At 35.9% G+C, this 19,202-nt stretch overlaps 1 protein-coding gene across 15 annotated transcripts in view; it reads left to right on the top strand.

Annotated features, from left to right (window-relative positions):
• MORN1 (MORN repeat containing 1) overlaps positions 1-19,202 on the top strand; it is a 97,028-nt gene that overhangs the window by 4,130 nt on the left and 73,696 nt on the right. For 5 of the 15 annotated variants that reach the window (XR_008580133.1, XR_008580137.1, XR_008580132.1 and 2 more), the window contains exons 5-9: positions 1,166-1,232; positions 7,189-7,285; positions 9,626-9,932; positions 10,582-10,692; positions 11,761-11,868. Coding sequence is in view for 2 of the 15 variants with exons in the window: in XM_054849995.1 (XP_054705970.1) it covers positions 7,189-7,285; positions 7,938-7,966 (126 nt within the window). In the remaining 13 variants the exon portion in view is untranslated. Of the gene's footprint in view, positions 1-1,133; positions 1,233-4,291; positions 4,821-5,514; positions 5,619-7,188; positions 7,286-7,937; positions 8,097-9,625; positions 9,933-10,581; positions 10,693-11,760; positions 11,869-19,202 lie in introns of those variants that run through there. The other 10 variants (XR_008580136.1, XR_008580138.1, XR_008580140.1 and 7 more) reach the window with 7 other exon arrangements.

Genomic DNA, 19,202 nt, shown 5'->3' with positions numbered 1-19,202 from the left:
GCATGCATATTAAGATTTGGAACAGGCACTTCATAAACTGTCTCATTACCCAGTTATAATAAAGTTCAGAAACCCAGTACTGATTTAATCATTTAAGTCTCTTTCTTTCTGACTTTGATTCCTCTTCAGTTTTCTTTGTTGTCGAAAAGAAAGGGTCTCCCTTGGTTTAGTGGAAATTCAGAGTATGTGTTCAGAGAAGCCAAACATTACGAGGAAGGCTACTCAATGTAACTTTACTACAACTCTCTAGCCAACTGACACTTTTTCCTATGGACCTAAAATCACAACCAAAATTCTACCAAATACTGTTTATGTAGTTAAAATAGATCATGAAGCGCTTAGATATCTTGCAGCTCAGTCTGCTAATGGGGGGTGTGTGTGTGTATATATATATAAGCAGTTATCTTGGCTTTTCAGTTAAGGCTTTGGTTTTTTGGTTAAGTTCTTCTTTTTCACATGTCAATACTTTCAGATTTCTTTTAAATATACATTAAAAGTTTGTAGTTAAGTCTGTTAATCTACACTTAATACAGTTTAAAAATCTTCATGTATTATTCCACGAACATATGAAAGTTGGGAATTAAAATCAGGAGGACAAGATAATAAATACTTGTTAGATAAAGAAACAGATGACATAGGAATGTGTACAAGTGCTGTTTTGCATTTGTTTCATTATAACCTAAACATTTGAACAAAAATGGTGTTGTTATAATAGCTTCTCACTTCTTGAGACATTGAAGACAGGATATTTTTTATATATATAGTGTGTGCATGTGTGCACACAGTTTTGTACCACTGGGTGTCTCTCTAGCATCTGTTTTGAGACTGAATTGGTAAATTCTTTGGGCTTACACTTGTTTGGTAACTGGCCTGTCTCTGTAGGGTTGTAAGCATTTAGTACTATATTTAAGTTTACACTGGATATGTGCTCAACAGTGACAAGATACTTTGGCCAAAAAAATAATCCTAACAGTACTGACAACAGTATCTTGGTGATTGATTTAGTATTTATATTATGCAGAAAACAGAGTTAAAAGACAACCAATTATTGCAAGTGTTCACTCAGGATATACTGCTTTCAAATTGTATAACTTAACATAAAACAATAAAAGCATATAAATACCTTTTTTCAGGCAAATTTATTTTTTTTAACCTGTTACCATAGAATTATGAAAGAGCTAAGCAGCCTTCTGGAAATGGTCTAAGACATACCTGTGACCTACATCTTACAGGTGAGTGATTTAACCATGTGTTTCTGCAATTTTAGTCTCTCTCAGTGTGCTGCTGAAATGGCAGTGAGCCATTCCCCTGAGTGGTGGCAGTATAAGTATTATTCTCCTTTCTGTCCCAAACTCTCTCAGATCTTAAGTCTTCTATGGCTCTACCATTCTTTGACAAAATTTATAGTATGCCTGGTCACTTATTTCAGATTAGAAAGCTGACAATAACATACTTTGAAAATTTTATATCCATTAAGGTCATCATTATTATTATTATTCTCAATGGTGCTTGTTTTGTCAGCAGCCGGTTTTGACACAGTACTAGGAACTGGCAGAATCTACCACCTACTTTAATGATGTGTTGTTGTCAATGAAAAATTGACAAAAACTATGTGATTGGTTAACCATTGGGTTTGTGAGTGCAGTATTTATTAAGTTTATACCAGTACATTCCTGGCAGATACAGTAATAGATCAGTATACACTGAAGTCCAACAAAAATCAAGGCATAGTTCCAGCAAAACATGAGCCTCCATAATATGGAAATAAACAGGAAATATGTGAAAACTGTTTAGAGGAATTATGTATGGGCAGCACAGGGGAGACAAACCAAGTCATAACACAAATAGTAAGACTTGGTTCAGTGCCCAAAAAAGGGCAAGTTATGAAACTCGGGGATCTGGAAATTCTGTCTGGGCTAGATTTTTAGATCAATCTTTTGCAAGTGATAATTTTTTAGTAAGTGGATGCTGTCAGTTAATAGCATATTGTAGTCTGAGAACCTTCAGAGATGCAAGTCAATTACATGTCCAGTAAACAAGCAATAATTATATCAACAGAGGAGTCCAATAATAACAAACAACTCTGATCTACTGCTTAACCGTAAAACTGGTTTCACATTGGGTAAAAATGTTGTTGAGAGATGCAAGATAGAAAGTATAACTGAACACTGGGGAACATGTAACAAAAAAAAGCCCCTGAAAATGCTGATTTAAAATAAATAAAACCCCCAGTGACCTGTGGTGGCCTGTCTGGTTTTGTGCATTTGTATGTGCATGCATTTGAGAATGAAAGAAAACAATGACATGTAAATGAAGTTTGCAGAGGTTTGTGAAGTAAAACACTCATTTTCTTCATGAAAGTGTTTCCTTTCTGTCATTTCTTGTTTCTGGCTGCTGCATAAGTCCCAGTAAGCAGATGCTGTGTTCCATTCTGTCCCTGTTGCTGCTTCTTTGTGTGTTTTGGCTGTGTTTAGTTTGTCGTCTTTCCCAGAGGAAGGCCTGCTGTTTGATACACCTGTTAACCACACTAAACAGGTGGCAAGCCTTATGGGCTTTTTCACCTGCAGGCTTTTGTTCCCCTGCCCTCCCTAGAATCCTTTTGAGTTATCTGTTTGGAAGAGTCATGGTTTCAGTTCTGATGCAAATTATTTAAATTACTGGAATTTCAGTTGCTCAAATTGTACTGCATACTAGTGGGTAGTATGAAATTTGATGATAAAATAAATATTCCCAAGTCTTTATTATGATTATAATTACAATATAATGATATATGGTATAAAAATATAAAGCTACTGTGATACAAAGACTGTGAATGAGTCTCCCCACTAGTAAATGTTGAGCTCTATTTTAATTGCTTGTGGATAGGACCACTGACTACTGCATCACTCATAGCTCTAGTAATTTTTAGAAGTTAATGTGTCCCAGTAGTGGCCTGGAACTGTGCTGAATGTGTTTCTGAATGCATAATCTGTATACTTAATTGCCTTTTCAAGTGTTTTTTAGTGATCTTTAGCTGGTACATAGTTCTGATGTGACAAGAAGAGAGTGGGAAGATGTAATTAGCAGTCTTCGTGTGAGAATAAAGACTAGTAATGGGGGGAAAAAACCAAACCCCAGAACAAAACCAAAACCCCACCCAAGTATTATTTCTGTAGTTTATCTAGATTTTGCAATAATATACAGCATTTTACAGTGAGCATTGGCTGATAATCTTGTCTGTCTTGCTAAAGAGAAACATTGTTGAATGCTTTCTCCACTCAGCCTAACAGAAATCAACAGGGCTTTGCTTGTTGCCTTCACTTTAGATGACAGGTAATGAAGGGCCTTCAGAGAAAGATAAAGTAAGGTTTTGATAAAAATTATCAGACCAGAAATAAACCCATGAAAAAATTAATCAGGGAGGAAGCTTGTGTTTAAAATGGGTGCTAAATGCTTGCAGAATTGGAGGTTTTGGTCTTACTCTGCAGCGTGTGGTGCTTTGAGAATAAGGTAGTCTGTCAGATCATGCACATACCTATATAAAAAAATGCCAGCAAAACATTGTTCTCCAATATGTCGTGATTTAAAGTGCTATTAATGCTTTATATCTATTTTCTCATTCAAGGATCAAAAGCATTGAAAAGTTATTGTTGTCTTTTATGTATATTAAGCCAGTGTATTTTCTTTTATTAAAACTATTTGAGTGTCAATAACTTTTTGAAATGTTTTATAGGAACTCTTTGAGGGGGAAATAAAACCTCGTGTGTTTTTTGACATGAACTGGTTTACATCTGAGACTATAGTTCTTGGGATAGATGTAGATTCTCCCAACCTCTATAAACAGGCCATATAGCATGAACTATCAGAACATATTCAGCCAGATAGGTAGTCAGGATATACTGGAGGAACTCTGTGTATTTAAATATACATGTGCTTGTCTAAATCAATGTCAGCTGAGGCTGTATGCTATAATGCCAAAGATTTTTTGTAAGGGAAAGCATGGTTCAGTCATTACTCAAGTCTGTTAAGTAATTTTAACATGATATTTAAGATCTGGCCCATGCAAAAAGATTGATGAATGCTTGAAGCCAAATAATGAAAATGGTTGATAAAAGCCCAAATTAGAGCATGTGGAAATCGTATACTGTAAGAGGCAGGCAAGTTTGAATTTGAAATAAACAGAATTAATTGCAATAAAAAGTGTAACAGCCACTAATTGAAAAATGGAAGCTGCATCAATTAACTGGAAATTGAAGTAAGTGGTAAGTACTTATGACCCATTTACAACATCTTTTTCTATATTCATAAACAGATGTCTTTGAACACCGTGCCCTGCCACAGAATGTTGGGAGTAACTACCATTAAAAATGATGTTAATTCCTGAATAAAAGTTGACAAAGTTTGTATCCATTGAAGTTAGTATTTGAAAATCTTGCTTAGTAGGAGACTACCTCAAGTAAAGCTACATGTGAATTTCTGCAGTTAATTTACTACTGTTTAGTTGTTTTCTTAGAACTAGTTATTTCAAAGTTGTCACCCATGATGAATACACTTGTAACATCTCAGTTTTTAAACACAAAATGAGTCATGCTAACCTATTTAAGTAGCTTGTTGCAGAAATGAATTAATATGATAAAATGGCCTTGTGAAATTACTACTGTTCATGTACTAAATGTTCTTATTTATCAACTGTAACATTTAATTGTGGTTTAAATAAATTCCATATACACATTTACTTTAGAGTTTAGAAACAATCCACAATTACATTGTGCAGTTAGCAGAATAAATTCCTTATTACTGATCCTTAGGATAGGAGGATTTCTGTGGTTGATACCTAGCTGATGATAAACCACTTTGCCTTCATCAGTTACCGTTCTTAATTAACTACTTTATTTCTGTTTTGTTCTCTATTAGTAGATTGCAGTGTCTTTGTGTCTACTGCATTGTATGTCTGTGAATCACAGAAAATACAGGACATTACTAAAACTCAAGGATTTTGTTTTATTTAAAGCAGAATCTCCTGTTCCAGTTTAAAAACAGAACCAAACACAAACCAAAAAACCTCATAGCATAATACAGCCCATCACTGGAAGCTTGTAGCTTTTTCTTTTTCTCCGTTTCCTGCTCCCCTTTGTTTGTGTACTAACTGTTAGCTCTTTTTCTGGAGGCCCCTATGTCACTCTGGTTGTTCACGCCTTTGTTTCTCTGCATAAATGTGTGATGTATAGATAGTGCTTATGTGGACGTCAGCATTTCCAAACCTTGCATGTGTTGCATTGCTAAGCAACTTTTAGCAACACTTATCTCTCGTCCTTATGCCATCTGGAAAAGAGGATTAGACAAGGAAATGTGCCAGAGAGAGACAAAGACACATCTAAGAAAGAGGTGGCTTAATTACTTAAGAGAATGAGTGACATTAATAGTAGGCAATCATCAGAATTGATTGAAAGCAAGCATAATGCCTTTACAGGTAGTGATAAGGAACCACTGAGAAAGGTTGCATATTTTATACCCCCATCCTTTTTCCTTCCCTAGAGGAAGCAGTGCACAGCTGAATCCAACTGCATGTTTACATACAGTGATGCAAGATGAAGACCCTTATGATTTCAGTACATAATTTAGATACAATTCCAGTTACAGTGAGTATTTTCTAGACCTTTGTCCAGTTATGTACATTCAGGAGTACAACGAGGTGACTACTCTTTTAAAGGTCTCTTCCACTAGGCAGCAAAGATTGCAGAAATGCCAGTGGAGCTTGAAGCTTGCGTACATTAGTTACCAGCAGTACTGCTATCATTGGGATAACTGCTGAAGATAGCATCATGTGCTTTAAGGTGATGGAAGTAGGCCAAAGCAAGTAGTAGCAGAAGCATATTTCCAAAGAACTGCTTTGTCTTTGCTTTATCTTCTAGCTTTTATCTGTAATTGCTAAAGGTGTAAACAAAGTGCTAGAATTTTAGCCGCTAAATCCATCTGGAGTTTCAACTGGGTTCATACACATTTTAGAATTATGGTAGAACTTTATTTGGTACCTCTGCTGTTGTTGCACAAAAAGCCAGATATGCAACTTAATAGAAGGATGATCACTTTAGATTTTAAATATTCTTATTTTCTAGTTCTTTAGTACTCTGACGTTGAAAGAATCTTGTTTGGTAGCTAAACAGGATTTAGTACTGTGTAAAACATTTGTTACTGAGTTGTTTTACTTCCCATACCTGGACTTTTGACTGTACTTTGACCATTGTCTGATTATTTCCTTATCAGTTTCAACTCTAAACTCTTCCAATAATATGGGAACAGTTCAGACTAATTATCAGTGCCAGCTATATGCTTCACAATGTTTTTTACGTGTATCTTGGAATAAAAGTGCATATTGCAATATACAGTACTATAGTTCCTGAAACTAAAACCAGTATTCCTTATTGTGACCTTTCCTGTCCTGTCAGCAAATACCTGTGAAATGTCTGACAAACTTTCCTATCCTCCCCTGCTACAGGACCACAAAGAGGAATCGGTTGAGTCTGCTATCAGTTAATGTTAGTAAAATTGTGGCTGTGAAATAATCATCTCAAGATTATACTATATTGAGTAGGAAAGGGTACACTAGAAAAACTGCACGTTCATCATGACGTAATATTAAATTGCATGATTACGTGTGCAAGTTTAACATTGATAGAAGCTTTAATTGGCTCATACCTAAGCTTCTGTGGTATTTGACTTTGCAGCATTAGGAATCTTTAAATTTTTATTTTATGTAAAGGGTGTATCTTGAGTGAAATGCAGTCCAGATTTAAATAACCAAAGCTTTTTGGAATTGGGTTTGGTACACTATTTCACTTTTCACAATCTTTAAAAAGCAAAATAATGTGTGATTCTGTATGTGACAAAGCAGTTATTCATTCTTGCCATGTAATTTAATGCGATGTAATATATGAACTGAAAGACCTCACATAATAGTATCCCACAGTAACAAACCTTGGGCAAGAAATGTTTAATTCTCCTCTCTTTCCCCTTTAGAGGAGTGCCACATAATCCTTGGTTGTTGTGTGGTCTCCTATTCAGCTTTTCACACAAATGTTGGAAGGGTATTTATAAAAAGCCTTGAGGACCACCCACTTTGCTATTGAAAATTGGCTGAAATAATCCCTTCTTTATAATTTAGCTGTGGTGTTGTCGAAATTTAAAATCCGTGTGTATTTCTGTTTAAAGGGGCAGTGGAGAAATGACGTATTCAATGAACAGGGCGTAATAGTTAATTGTTCTGGTGACATCTGTGATGGACTGTGGATCAATGGCTACCCTGCTGGTACGTACGTTCATTATGCTCTCCAGTTATTAACAAGTCTTTGACATAATGCTTTGGTTGTCCCTCTGTTGATTAATATGATCTGACTATAGTGTTTAGCATCCTCTGAGTACTTGGTTCTCCTAGAATGCATAGTTCTCTGGAGCAAGGGGGATAGCTATTTGACTGAGACCTTTCCTGAAGAGAGCTAGCTGTTCAATCAAAGTAAATGCAGAACTACAGTAAGGTATCGAATATTCTTGTAATGGATTTTTATTCTTGCGATGAGGGGGAGTTGTTTGATTTTAATAATGTGGATTTTTAATTTTAAAGTGAAAGTATTTTGGAATTAAAAAGTTGGAAAGATAGCAAAAGAAACAAACTGTGTGTGTATGCATGGTGTGCATGCGTTTAAGAGAGTAATCCCAGTTAGTTTAAACTATGTCATGGAAATAGTAAAGAACTGCTCAGCAGGTTATAATTTGTTAAGCATAGAGCAGAAATGAATCCCATCATAATACAAAGATATGGACTCAGGGGCTTAATAGAAAGCTTTTCTAACCCAATTGACTTCTGCATGAAGGGACTGTTTACACAGAATATAGTAGTTCCAACTTGAGTGCAGCTGGTCAAGAGATGCTCGTAAGTAAATTTTTTGTATTGTCTCATTCAGATATGGATGTATCACCTCAAAGGAAATGATCAAAAAACCCTTGAAATACAATATATATGCATGTATTCTTGGTGTCAAGCAGCAAAACATGGAATGGAACTCAGAAGAACAGATCTGTGCAGCAGCCCATCTTAGGAATATTTGCACATCAGAATCTCTACTGTAGGATGTTAACACTCTAAAAATGAAATATTTAATTCAAACATAATCAGAAGAATATAATTCACCTGATTAATTTCTATCTTTAATATTAGACATACTTGTAATGCTAGGTCATATTTTCTGGTCCTGGAATGAAAATGTTTATTTTTAGAAGCATTACCTATAAAGGAATAAGTTTTCATAGGTTTCATAAGTCTCACACTAAAGTGCTTCTTTAATCCAGTCAAAGTTGATAGTAATCAAAATTCACAGCTATGTTCAAACCCTATAAAATGTTGTGATGGTCTGTTTCATGATTAGTTAGCAGATGTTAACTTTAACAGGCTTTTTTTTCTGGCACTGTAAGCTGAACAATAAGGAATTGAATAGGTCTTGAAGAAATCGCTACACAATCATGGATGTATTCTCTTCAGATTACTATAAGGATATATTTGAAGAGAGAAAATTTGTTCCACTCCTGTTCATTGGGTACTTAGATGACTTAATTTTCCCTTTTCTCAGCAGTGCAATCACTTACATTCTGTATTAAGAAAGCATGATATTCCTGTTTATCTCTAAAACTTAATTGTTTTTAAAAATCTTTTTAAAATTCTTTTTTGTGGAAGTCAAGGTTATTCACAGGACTTCAGTTTAAAGTAAATGTCTAGATAAGTATTTCAGGCAGAACGATAGCTTGGCTTTTGTGAAGAAACTGCCTTCATTAAAAGGAATGAATGTGTATATTCTTTCCATCCTTCTGGGAAGACAGGTTCGCTTTAATGTGATGATTGTCCAAGCCAAGTGCAGGTGATATTGTTTGCTCTTTGTGAGACATTCACCTTCGAGAGGAGTAGAGACTCTGGATGTTTTGGGCAGCATTTTAATTGCATGTTTTTGCTAGCTTTCTGTTGGAACTTTGCAACAAATTAATCTACCAAAGCTTCAAGTGATTTTTACCTATATTAATGAACTGTTTAGTTGGTGAGCTGCACTTGTATTGCTTTACTTTGAACAATGATTGTTTTCAGTTTTACGGTAGTTATGTCAGGAGAGAGTCAAGGTCATACTTATTTCCTTCACTTTCTCCTGTTCCTTGAAACAACGAGAGAATAAGTTTTACAAGTGCTTAATGCAAGAACCTGCTGTTGAGTCCATTCTTAAATAAGCAACATAAAGATAAATTTATGAGAAAAAATTTACTCTTCATGGATTTTTCCCTCTAAATAATATTTCAACTGAAGTAACTTTTAATGTTGTATTAGGTTTATGTGGCAAGGTTTTAATGATAGGGACCTGCATGGGTGGTCTCTATCAGAAGAAGCTGGGGCTGCCCTGTGCTGGACACAGCTGAATCCAGCTGGCTCCGCAACAAAGCTAGGCTCATCAGCAAAGCTGGTGGCACCCTGTGAAAACATATTTAAGAAAAGGTAGAACACTGCACAACAGTGAGGAGTGAGGGGGGAAAAAAAGTGTGAGAAATAATCCTGTGGAGACTGAGGGAGGAGGAGGAGGTTCACCAGGTGTCAAAACAGGTATTTCTCCTGCAGCCTGTAGAAATTTTGGAAGAAGCTATGGTGGAGAAGGCAAGTCTTTGCAGCCCATGAGGAGGACCACAGTGGAACAGATAATCACTCTGCAGCCCAAGAAGGACCCCACACCAGGGCAGGTGGACATTTCCTGAAGGAACTGCAGCTCATGAAAAGCCCACGTGGGAGCAGGTTCTCCTGACGGGAACTGTGGCTCGTGGAGGACCTATGCTGGAGCAGGGGAAACGTGAGGAGGAAGGAGCAGCAGAGAGGGACTGCTATGGTCTGACCGCAGCCCCCCATTCCTCATTCCACTGCACCACTGGAGGTAGGTAGAGCTGGGAATGAAGGAGTGAGGTTGAGGCTGGGAAAAAAGGGTGTGAGATGGGGGGAAGGTACTGTTTTAATTTATCTTTGTTTCTCACTATCCCCACCTGTCTTAATTTGCAATAAATAATTTTCCCTGAGCCTGTTTTGCCTGTGGTGGTAATTGGGAAACAATCTTCTTGTCTTTATCTTGACCCATGAGCCTTTTCATCTTATTTTCTTCCCACTGTCCTGTTGAGGAGAGGGAATGAGTGTGCTGTTGGGATGGACATCTGGCAGCAAACCAAGGTCAACTCACCACAAATGCTATGGAAGATATAACAAATAAATCTACAACAGATCATTCAATTGATTCTGATTTGGTTGAGATTTTCTTTCACTTGAGTCGTAACTTTTAACATTCTTCTTAATTTTACCCTTAGTCGTTGTCATCAGCCACTTACTTTCCTCTGTTTAATGCTGCTGACCAGAATAGAGTTCTGTTGCATTTTTGAGTAAGAAGTACACTAAGACTGTTTTATGCTCTGACTTGAATGCTTTACCTGAACTTGTAACGTTGTGACACAGTAATGATAAGAGATAGTTGATATATACTTGCGACATAATAACTATTTATTTGTTGTTCTTTTGATGATCATCTGTGAATATAGTTGTGGTCTGGAGATCTGGCTGACATCATAAACCACCAAATCCCATCAAGTTCAACTACCAGTTTATTTGAGTTAAATGAAGAAACCAAGAGGAAAACAGTTAACTCCTGTGTACGTAGTGTGGGGAAGAGCCAATTTTATTATATATTTCCCTTGATTAATATGTGTATGCAGTAATCTAAAACTGAGTAGTTAGTTTGCCAGATTCATAAATTACAGCAAATGTGCAAGTGTTATACCTGAAAATAGTAGCAAATACCTTTTTAGATGATGAGGTGGTTTTGTGATGGTCACATATACTTTTATGATGTAATATTCAGCCTTTAAAGAGTACAAGTTGTTTACTGCCCTCCCCTGCCCACAGCTGGTGGCTTCTGACTGTTCAAGGAAGGATTCTGTAATCAAGGAAATAAAGCAAGCTCTGTCTTCAAAAACATAGGACCATAAAAATCATCCTTCTAAATACTGATTTGCAGTCCAAAATTAATAGTTGATTTCTGAAGTATTGATAAATCCACTGAAGCCCCTGGAAAGTGCTGAGTGTGTTAGTACTTCTAAGAAGCCAAGAACCTTTGAATCTCACTGAAATTTGTTTCAAAAATCTCACTGAGCATTTAGTTTCTCTCTCTGTTTTTATAGCAACAGTTTTCTTCCCTGTCAAGGATAATAGCTGATGTCAGAATTGTAAATACTCAACAATAATTATTTGAAGTGTAGTACCAGATGAAATAGAATCTACAGTGAAATATTTCTTTGAAGCTGTGAAACTTGATTCTTTGTTTATTAGGGAAGTCACTGCTATAAGTTTGTGCAGCATTTCAACAGAACTTGGAAAACAGGAGGAGTAATGTAAGTGAATTATATTTCCCTATTTGTCAGCTATGTCTCCGGTTTGACAAAATCTAATAGACTTAAGTTGTTGAAGTAGTTCTCATTATTATGCTTGATGTATGTTTTCTGCTGTGTACCTAGCTGTAATTTAAGATACTCAGTACCTCGTGGCTGTCATGGTGAATTCATTCTTATATTTGGACTTAATTAAGATTTTAAAACCTATCAGCACAAACAAACAGAAATGTCAAAACTATTTTCTTTCACTGGATTTGAGTGTATAAGCTATGTTTTGATGTATCTTGCATCTGGAAAATGGGAACTGAAATGTACTGGTTTTGTCATTAGCAATTCTGGATTTGCACTGGCTGATTTACCAATCCCGAAGGGAGACAGAGCCAGAATCTGGATCTGACGCCCTATATGGAGCAGGAGATGTTTCGAGCAGCCAGCATGGTAAGTAGACAGTGGATTAGTTGACTGCTTAACTTTTTAGGTAACTGAAAAATGAAAAGTATCTTTGCAGAGCAGTAAAATAACTTGAGAGTATAAGAAACTGCCTTTGTAATACAAATAGGCAGTTCTTAAGTGATTTTTTTTTTAGCACGCAGTGCTGAATTTCTCATAATAAATAGAAACAAAATAACTTTATGACATTGATTCCATTTTATAAGAGAAATCTATCCCTCCTAGGATTTCTTTCCAGTTATTTTAATCAAGCAAAACATACTGGTGTGCAGTAAGATCAAAAGAGTTCAAGTAATAGTTCCTACGGTCTTAATTAATTTACCAGGCATGAAATAGGGCCTAAAATTTGAATCTGGATTTAGATATACCCTTCACTAATGTTCAGCAATACTGCCAGTACTTCACATACTTCTAGTAACAGCCTTGACTGGCATGTGAAACCGGTCCCATAAATGCAGCACTTAACAGTATCTTAAATTGTGGGAGTGCTAGTTTCAAGAAAAATCAGAAATATTCAGCCATATAGGCTTTCATGTCCTTGCAAAAGCCATTTTACATTGATATAAAATATTCAACCTGATAATGCAGGCAGAAATTTTTAGTTTTTTCCTGACTTAATGTTTTTCTGTTTCCTGTTGTCTGATTTGTAATTGTTGGTGAATGAACAGCCAACAAGCATTAACCTGTGACTTATTTTGGTGATGGAGTAACAAGTTCTAGTACTGCCAGTTCAAGCAGTGAGAAGTTGAGAGTCAAAAAAGCACTTTTCCCTCAAAACCACCCATGACCTGATTTGGCTTATTGTATTAAGAGTCTAAAGATGGTGAATTTGGGTTCTGTTTGTTTATATTGTGAGACTTGAAACACTGGAATTGACAAAATCTTACTCTGTATCCGTAACACTAGAAGACACAATACTTTTTCTTGATCCCCTAATTGCAACAAAGAGGTTTAAGAAAACAAACACAAAATACTCCTGGCTGTGTAATAAAATCACAAGAGTCAGTGAAGTTTCGAATTTGATGCTTCTGAGGAGGCTTCTTGTGGATTACTTGGTAGCTGGGACTGCAAAGGTAACTGTCCTAGCTATCTGTTACTTGGTGAACTTAATGAAAAACAAGCAGTGCCTTTTGCAATCCATGTGCAAATTCTGTGACTCATGCAGTTTCATCAATTAGAAACAAAATATCTTGTGACTGGATGGGATACCATATGTTGCAACAGAAAAAGAGCACTTTTAAAGGAGGCATTTCAGTGTTTCTGGAAAGATGGCATTGCAAAGAAAATGTAGAAAATGTGTTTTCCTTTAAGTATTAGAGCTTCAAAACAAATCAGTAATTGTTTTACATAGTTCACTGAGCTAAAGATAGTTTTGGGGATTCAAGGCATCCTGTTATTACAGGCAGTCAACCATCGTTTTCTAGTCTTAGTGTCACTACTTGGGTATGCATGTTTGTGTACATGTGCGCACAACTTGTGCTAGTTGATCTATTTTGCTGTGCCCTTTAGGAGGATGGAATAATATATGTACAAATGATTGCTTTGTTTTCTGTAACTTTGAAATATTCTTCTGTCCTGTAAAAAGATGGAACAACAAAGTGACTGTACAACAGCCACACATGCATTCATCCTAGCCATTCCTCTGGCTCCCGCTGTCCCGCCCTTACTATTTTGATTCACACCGGCATGCATAATTTGTAAAAAATTACTAGTTCATGCAGTTCTATTTTTGTCCTTTTTTTTAACTCACCAAAATAAATGAAAAACACTTAACATCTGAAGTATTAAAGATATCCCAAAATTACCAGTACTAAATAAATGTCCTTCTTTTGCTTGGCTTATTCCAGGGGCATTTCATTACCAGATCTTGGGGTCACACATAAAGATAATGTTCTTCCTTTTGTGGGACACTAAAATAGAAAGAGTGGAAGTAGAGTTCTGGCACAGTATTTCCAGATGTCATCCTTCCACAAAAATCCTAATCCAGATCAGGTAGATGATTCATTCCTGTTGCACTTTAAGTGAGAGGAGGAGGAGTAGTATTACTCTGTAGTCTCTGCTAAGACAATGCAGATTCATTTCCGTGTGTTTTTAAACTTGAAATCTTTTGCATAATTATGTATTTAAGTAATCAGCCTTCTATGAAAAGGGGAAGGGTTATAAGCTCAGGTGCTTTTGATCACACTTGAGATCAGAGGAAGCAAATGTGGACCTTTGGGACATAGTATTTTTCATTTTTGGACTTATTCACGGGTCAAGTTTGCCCAAAGCAACATGCCTGTTTGTGCTGGTTCCTTAATGTGACCATTACTTCAGCAGGAGTTCTTGGACCACAGACTTCCAGTCTATTCTTAAATATCCCTCAACCACAAGTGTTTTCTGTGCTTGGGGTTCAGTGATTAGAAAATGACAGCTGCAGCAGAGTATGAGGACCCTGCTACTCGTTGTCTGAATTGTATTTAAGAGTACAGTATTTTTGTGGTGCTGGGATTTTGAGGAATTAGGCTTTTACTTTTGAATTTTTAAACTGAATTTATAAGTGTCTGCCATGAACACTCAGAAAGACAGTGCTGTCTTATGAAGAAATCACTCTGGGCAGAAGAAATAGTGGGACTTTTCAGAGTTAACTAATCATCACTGATTTCAGTGAATGGATTGTGTGTTTGGTCAGGGATGTTGCAGTAATTGGTACTGGAAGGCAGGTTAGATGAATTGAGGCAGAGGAGGTGGAAAGATGCCTAGGAGACTTAGAAGAAAAGAAGGAGGGAGGAAAGGAAAAAAGAAGAATGAAGAACACTGAAGAACCATTGAAAAATTATTTTCTGTGGCCATTACTCTACTGATTTCTGATTTTTCACATCTCTGCTTTTGGAGAGAAATGTTGTCTAACTCTCAAAATAGCTTGGGAATAACTGCTGATGGGTAAATGATGAGATCCTTGATGCTTTCATGCATCACTACCTATAGTATGCATATAATCATGCAATGATGGGGAATCATCCAGTTTTTATCCAGTATTGATGAGCTGTCAGTGAGAGTTCCAAGAGGTTTTATTGTTAGTAATAACCTATATGTAGCTATTGTTTAAATATGGATGTCTTTCCATATTTCAAATAGGTAATGAGATCCATGCCCACGAAAGGTGTATTAGATGCAATTTGACTGGAAAGCCTCTTTAGTCGCTATTTAGTAACATGTATCTTATGCTAACAGATTAATTTCTAGTAGTTTCACGGTGTTGGCCAATCAAGTGAGCTTGGTATCAATGCAGCTCTTTGGTTTGTGGGGTTTTTTCTTTTTTTCCTCCTTGCTGCTAGTGATGTAGTTTTACAACATTTTTTGTTTCGGTATTAATTATTTTCCAAGACACTTTCTAAAAAAGATAATGACTGCTTAAAGTAGTGTTAGATAACATTGCTACTTTAAGTCCATTTAGTAATGTATCTTAGTTATTTCAGTTTGCTACGCTAGTGGAAGCAATGCACGCGTGTTGAAGAATGGTCTCCATATTCTTGATGTTACTTACAAGACATCACAGTGTAATAAAGAAATAAATTTCTAGGCACAGATATCAGTGACATAATGTTGCTAGTTGTCCAGATTGTTGTAATCCCTCTGTTTTACATTTGCTTCATATCATCACATTTCTGCTGCATCAGCTAAAATATTTTTCATTTTTTTGGATTGAAGAATGTTATTGTGCTACATGTCTTAAATTTAGGGGAATTTACAAGACTGAGTAACAAGCTTTCAATTGAAACCAGGGCTTGGAATGTATGGGGCTTTTGTGTTAAGCCAACTCAAATGTATTGCTGGTTCATTGTTTAGAGGATTGGAGCTGTAAAAAGTTCAAGTTTTGGCTCCTACTGTTTTTAGGTCACAAGTGCTTAGCCTTAAGTATTCTGCCATCTAATTCAAGGTTATCACTATTTGATACTTTTTGTTCCTTTGTCCGCTAGCTCTACTGAGTTATCTAAAGTATATCTAATTGAGATACTTTTTGAAAGTTCATTGTGGATGAATGGTTTGCTGCCTTATTTTACCATTGTGAGTATTCAACTGATAACATTGGGTTTGAATGAGGAACAGAACACACTGAAGTAGTAACTGATAATTTTAGTTGGTCATTTAAGCAGAAAGTTCATAGTTCAGATAGACCTACATTAAAATTACTAAGCAGGATGCAACACAAACAAGACTGGATTTCCAAGATTGGAGCTCATGGAATTGTAGGCAGTTTAACAAAAAAAGATGACAAAAAAGAGCTACTCTTCACATCATAATGTTATGGCTCCGGGCTAACAAAAAGTTGACTGTATACATACATTTAATCACATAATAAATGCTTTAATGGATAAAAATGGATTAATGCATTAAAATGTAACTAACTAGTCTGAGGGGGAAAAAATGTTGTGCTACTCCGTGTCTAAAATGTTTTGTTTCTAATACCGCTGAAGTTTTCTTTATGGCCTTGATAGTTCAGGAGAATACATATTAATCTGTAACAGAAATAACTTGAGCATAAATGTTTTGGGATTGTCCTTTAATTGGCAGTACTCAATTTGATTAATTGAAGCTTTAGATTCATCAATAATGAGAAAGTTTGTGATGAGATATTATCTTTTACAGGAATTTATGCATTGAAACTTATCAAAAAAAAAAGGGAGCATAAGTATGATTTATCTTTGTAGCATCCAGAAGGGCCAAGCCAAACCTTTTCATATGTACCTGGATATGTTATAATATAAGGATTTGGAGCAATTTTATACCTGCTAAAGCAGGGTGCCTGGGAAGAATGTCCTGTTTTCTCCTCGCTGTTTCTTCATCCAAGAAGTCCTTTTTAGACTATTTGACAAAAGTGAATGTGTAAGTTAATTCAGGAACAGCATCAGATGACACATACAGGCTGTCATATGTTAGTTAAAAGAAAAAGAAAAATAGTTACCATAACAACTGACTCACCATTGTATTTCCAAGAGAGAGAATATCTTAAAAGAAAATGTAATAGGTCAGTCACATGCATGTTAGTAGTGTTTTCAGTGAAAAAGCATGAAACATTTTTTTCATGGGTGGTAAGAATGATTTTTTTTCTCCTTACTCAAGTAAGGTTTTGATATCATAAATAAGATTATGCTTCTTAGATGATCATGTCCATTACTGGAAGCAGCAGCAAGTAAGTATGTTTAAAAGCAAAATGAAACCCCCCAACCCTGAATACCTGATTTCTAATCCAATTAGGGAATACTCTGTCTGGATAACTGACCAGACAGAATCTGTATTAAACAATGGAATAACAGCAAGATCAGGTGCCTTTTTTTTTTGGACTTAGTGATTTATTTTTTTATCTTGAAGACTCAGAACAATCTATTTATATTTTTGATTCATTGTTGAGGACCTGATTCTGCTCACGTTTGAAGTCAATAGGAGTTTTACTTTTGACATTTGTGTTTGCATGATCAAGCCTTAACTTCCCCACTGAAGCCCTTAGTGCTAAAACTCTTGACATCATCAATAGAGATAGCCTGAGGATCATCAAAGACTTCTTTGAAGACTTGTTAGTAATTTCCACTACAGACAAATATTCTGCTGAAAAAAAGGTTTTTACTCTACCCCCTCTATCCTGCGGGCAGTGATAAATAAAGAATTTCTGCAAAATCATATTATTTTAAATCTGGCATTTCATACGTTCTCCTGGGTGGGGGCAAAGGGAAACTGCAGCTATAATTAGGTTTCTGCTCTATTTTATTATTTAGTTTTGTTCTTATCTTGCATGCCTTTCAGCTAGCAGTTTCTGCCTCTTTTAGCTGATAGATATTTATTGTAATTTTGATCATTTAATCTGGAATTTTATGTGAACCCATCACTGTACTAATTACCATATTTCAAAAGTAAAGAAGCCTGACTTCTCCCCATATGACAGGGGGAAGAAGTAATAGTAGGTTTTGGATTCATGTAAAGTAGTCATCTAAGGAGAAATAATTTTTCATTAGCAACAATATGTAAATTTAGTATCTAAACTGTCTACAATAACTTTATTTTCTTAACAGTTTTTCCTTTAGTTCTCTTAAAGGTTTGAAAAGATACGGGTATAGTAATGTGAACCTGTTAGAGCCCACAGTTAGGCATTTCATTGATGTGCATGCAGCCCTTCCTGAGAATTGCTGCTTCCCATTGATTTCTCAGTGCCACAAGGCGATTGCTTGAAAGAACAAATTAATCTTAGTGTACATAAGTTCTGTGAATTTAAACGTATGCATTTAACTCCCTTGAGATGAGTATCAGGAGAGGAGACACAATAGAACTACATGGCCAGAGCACGCTATCTCATGGTCTGTGGTATCTCAAGAGATTGCTGTTGTACCTGTTGGAACAAAGTGTGGTTATGTGGTATTTCACTGTCCGTCTCATGAGATTTTGAAGTTGTGCTAATAACAGAATTGCAGCATCTGCCCATTCCACATTTCTTTTAATGTTGCTTAAAATGATGCTGTTTATAAGTCCACAGATTGGTCAATCTCAGTATTTTAAAGGTAATAGGGGAAAGCCGCATTCCAAATATCTACATGCATTTTAAATCTACTACTTAATAATGAAAAGATTGGTTTTATGGACCAAAAAGAAATATCTTGAATGTTTCCTCAGTTGCCTCTGTAGCAGCTGGAATAAAATATTACTAATGTTCATCGCAGATCTTTGTTGTATTGACACAGTTTTATGTGACCATTTTAAAAAAAATTGGTGTCAAAAGCGCTGTTATAGGTACTCACAGAAATTACCATAATTATTTTGAGTCTATTTGCTGTATGTGCATAATAATCTTTACAAATTTGAGTGATACTTTACATAAAAAACTGTGTGCAAATTTAAAAAATAATATTAGAAGGCAAAAGTTAGATCAGTACCCTGCACACTTGACAAGAACAGGTATAGGGGTACACGGATTTTGCTGTGCACAACTGTATGTAATCAGAGACTAGAACCAACTTTCCTGAGCCCCGTATAGGTGTCTCTAATATCATTCTTTTATGTACTGTGAATTTTTTGTAGCTTTTATTTGCTTTCTTGTTTCACTTCTCGTGGACCTCTCCCTCTGCTGGAAGAACATGTCATTTCCAGATGTTAAAATAATTATTGTGTATTCCTAAAAGTAGGAATAGATCCAAAATATCACCACTATATATAATTATTTTCTGGCTTTGAGGAGGAAGACCAATGAGTGAACCTGCTCTGTTGACAAGTGACCTAACAGATGACGAAAGTGAAAAAAGAATACTAAAGCTGGGAACTTCAGTTAACTGATACCTTGGGGGAAAAAACTCGGT

The sequence above is a fragment of the Grus americana genome, chromosome 21 (assembly GCF_028858705.1).
Source record: "Grus americana isolate bGruAme1 chromosome 21, bGruAme1.mat, whole genome shotgun sequence".
Lineage (NCBI taxonomy): Eukaryota > Metazoa > Chordata > Aves > Gruiformes > Gruidae > Grus > Grus americana.
The sequence above is the reverse complement of the archived record's forward strand: the minus strand, read 5'-3'. Positions and strand labels throughout refer to the sequence as shown.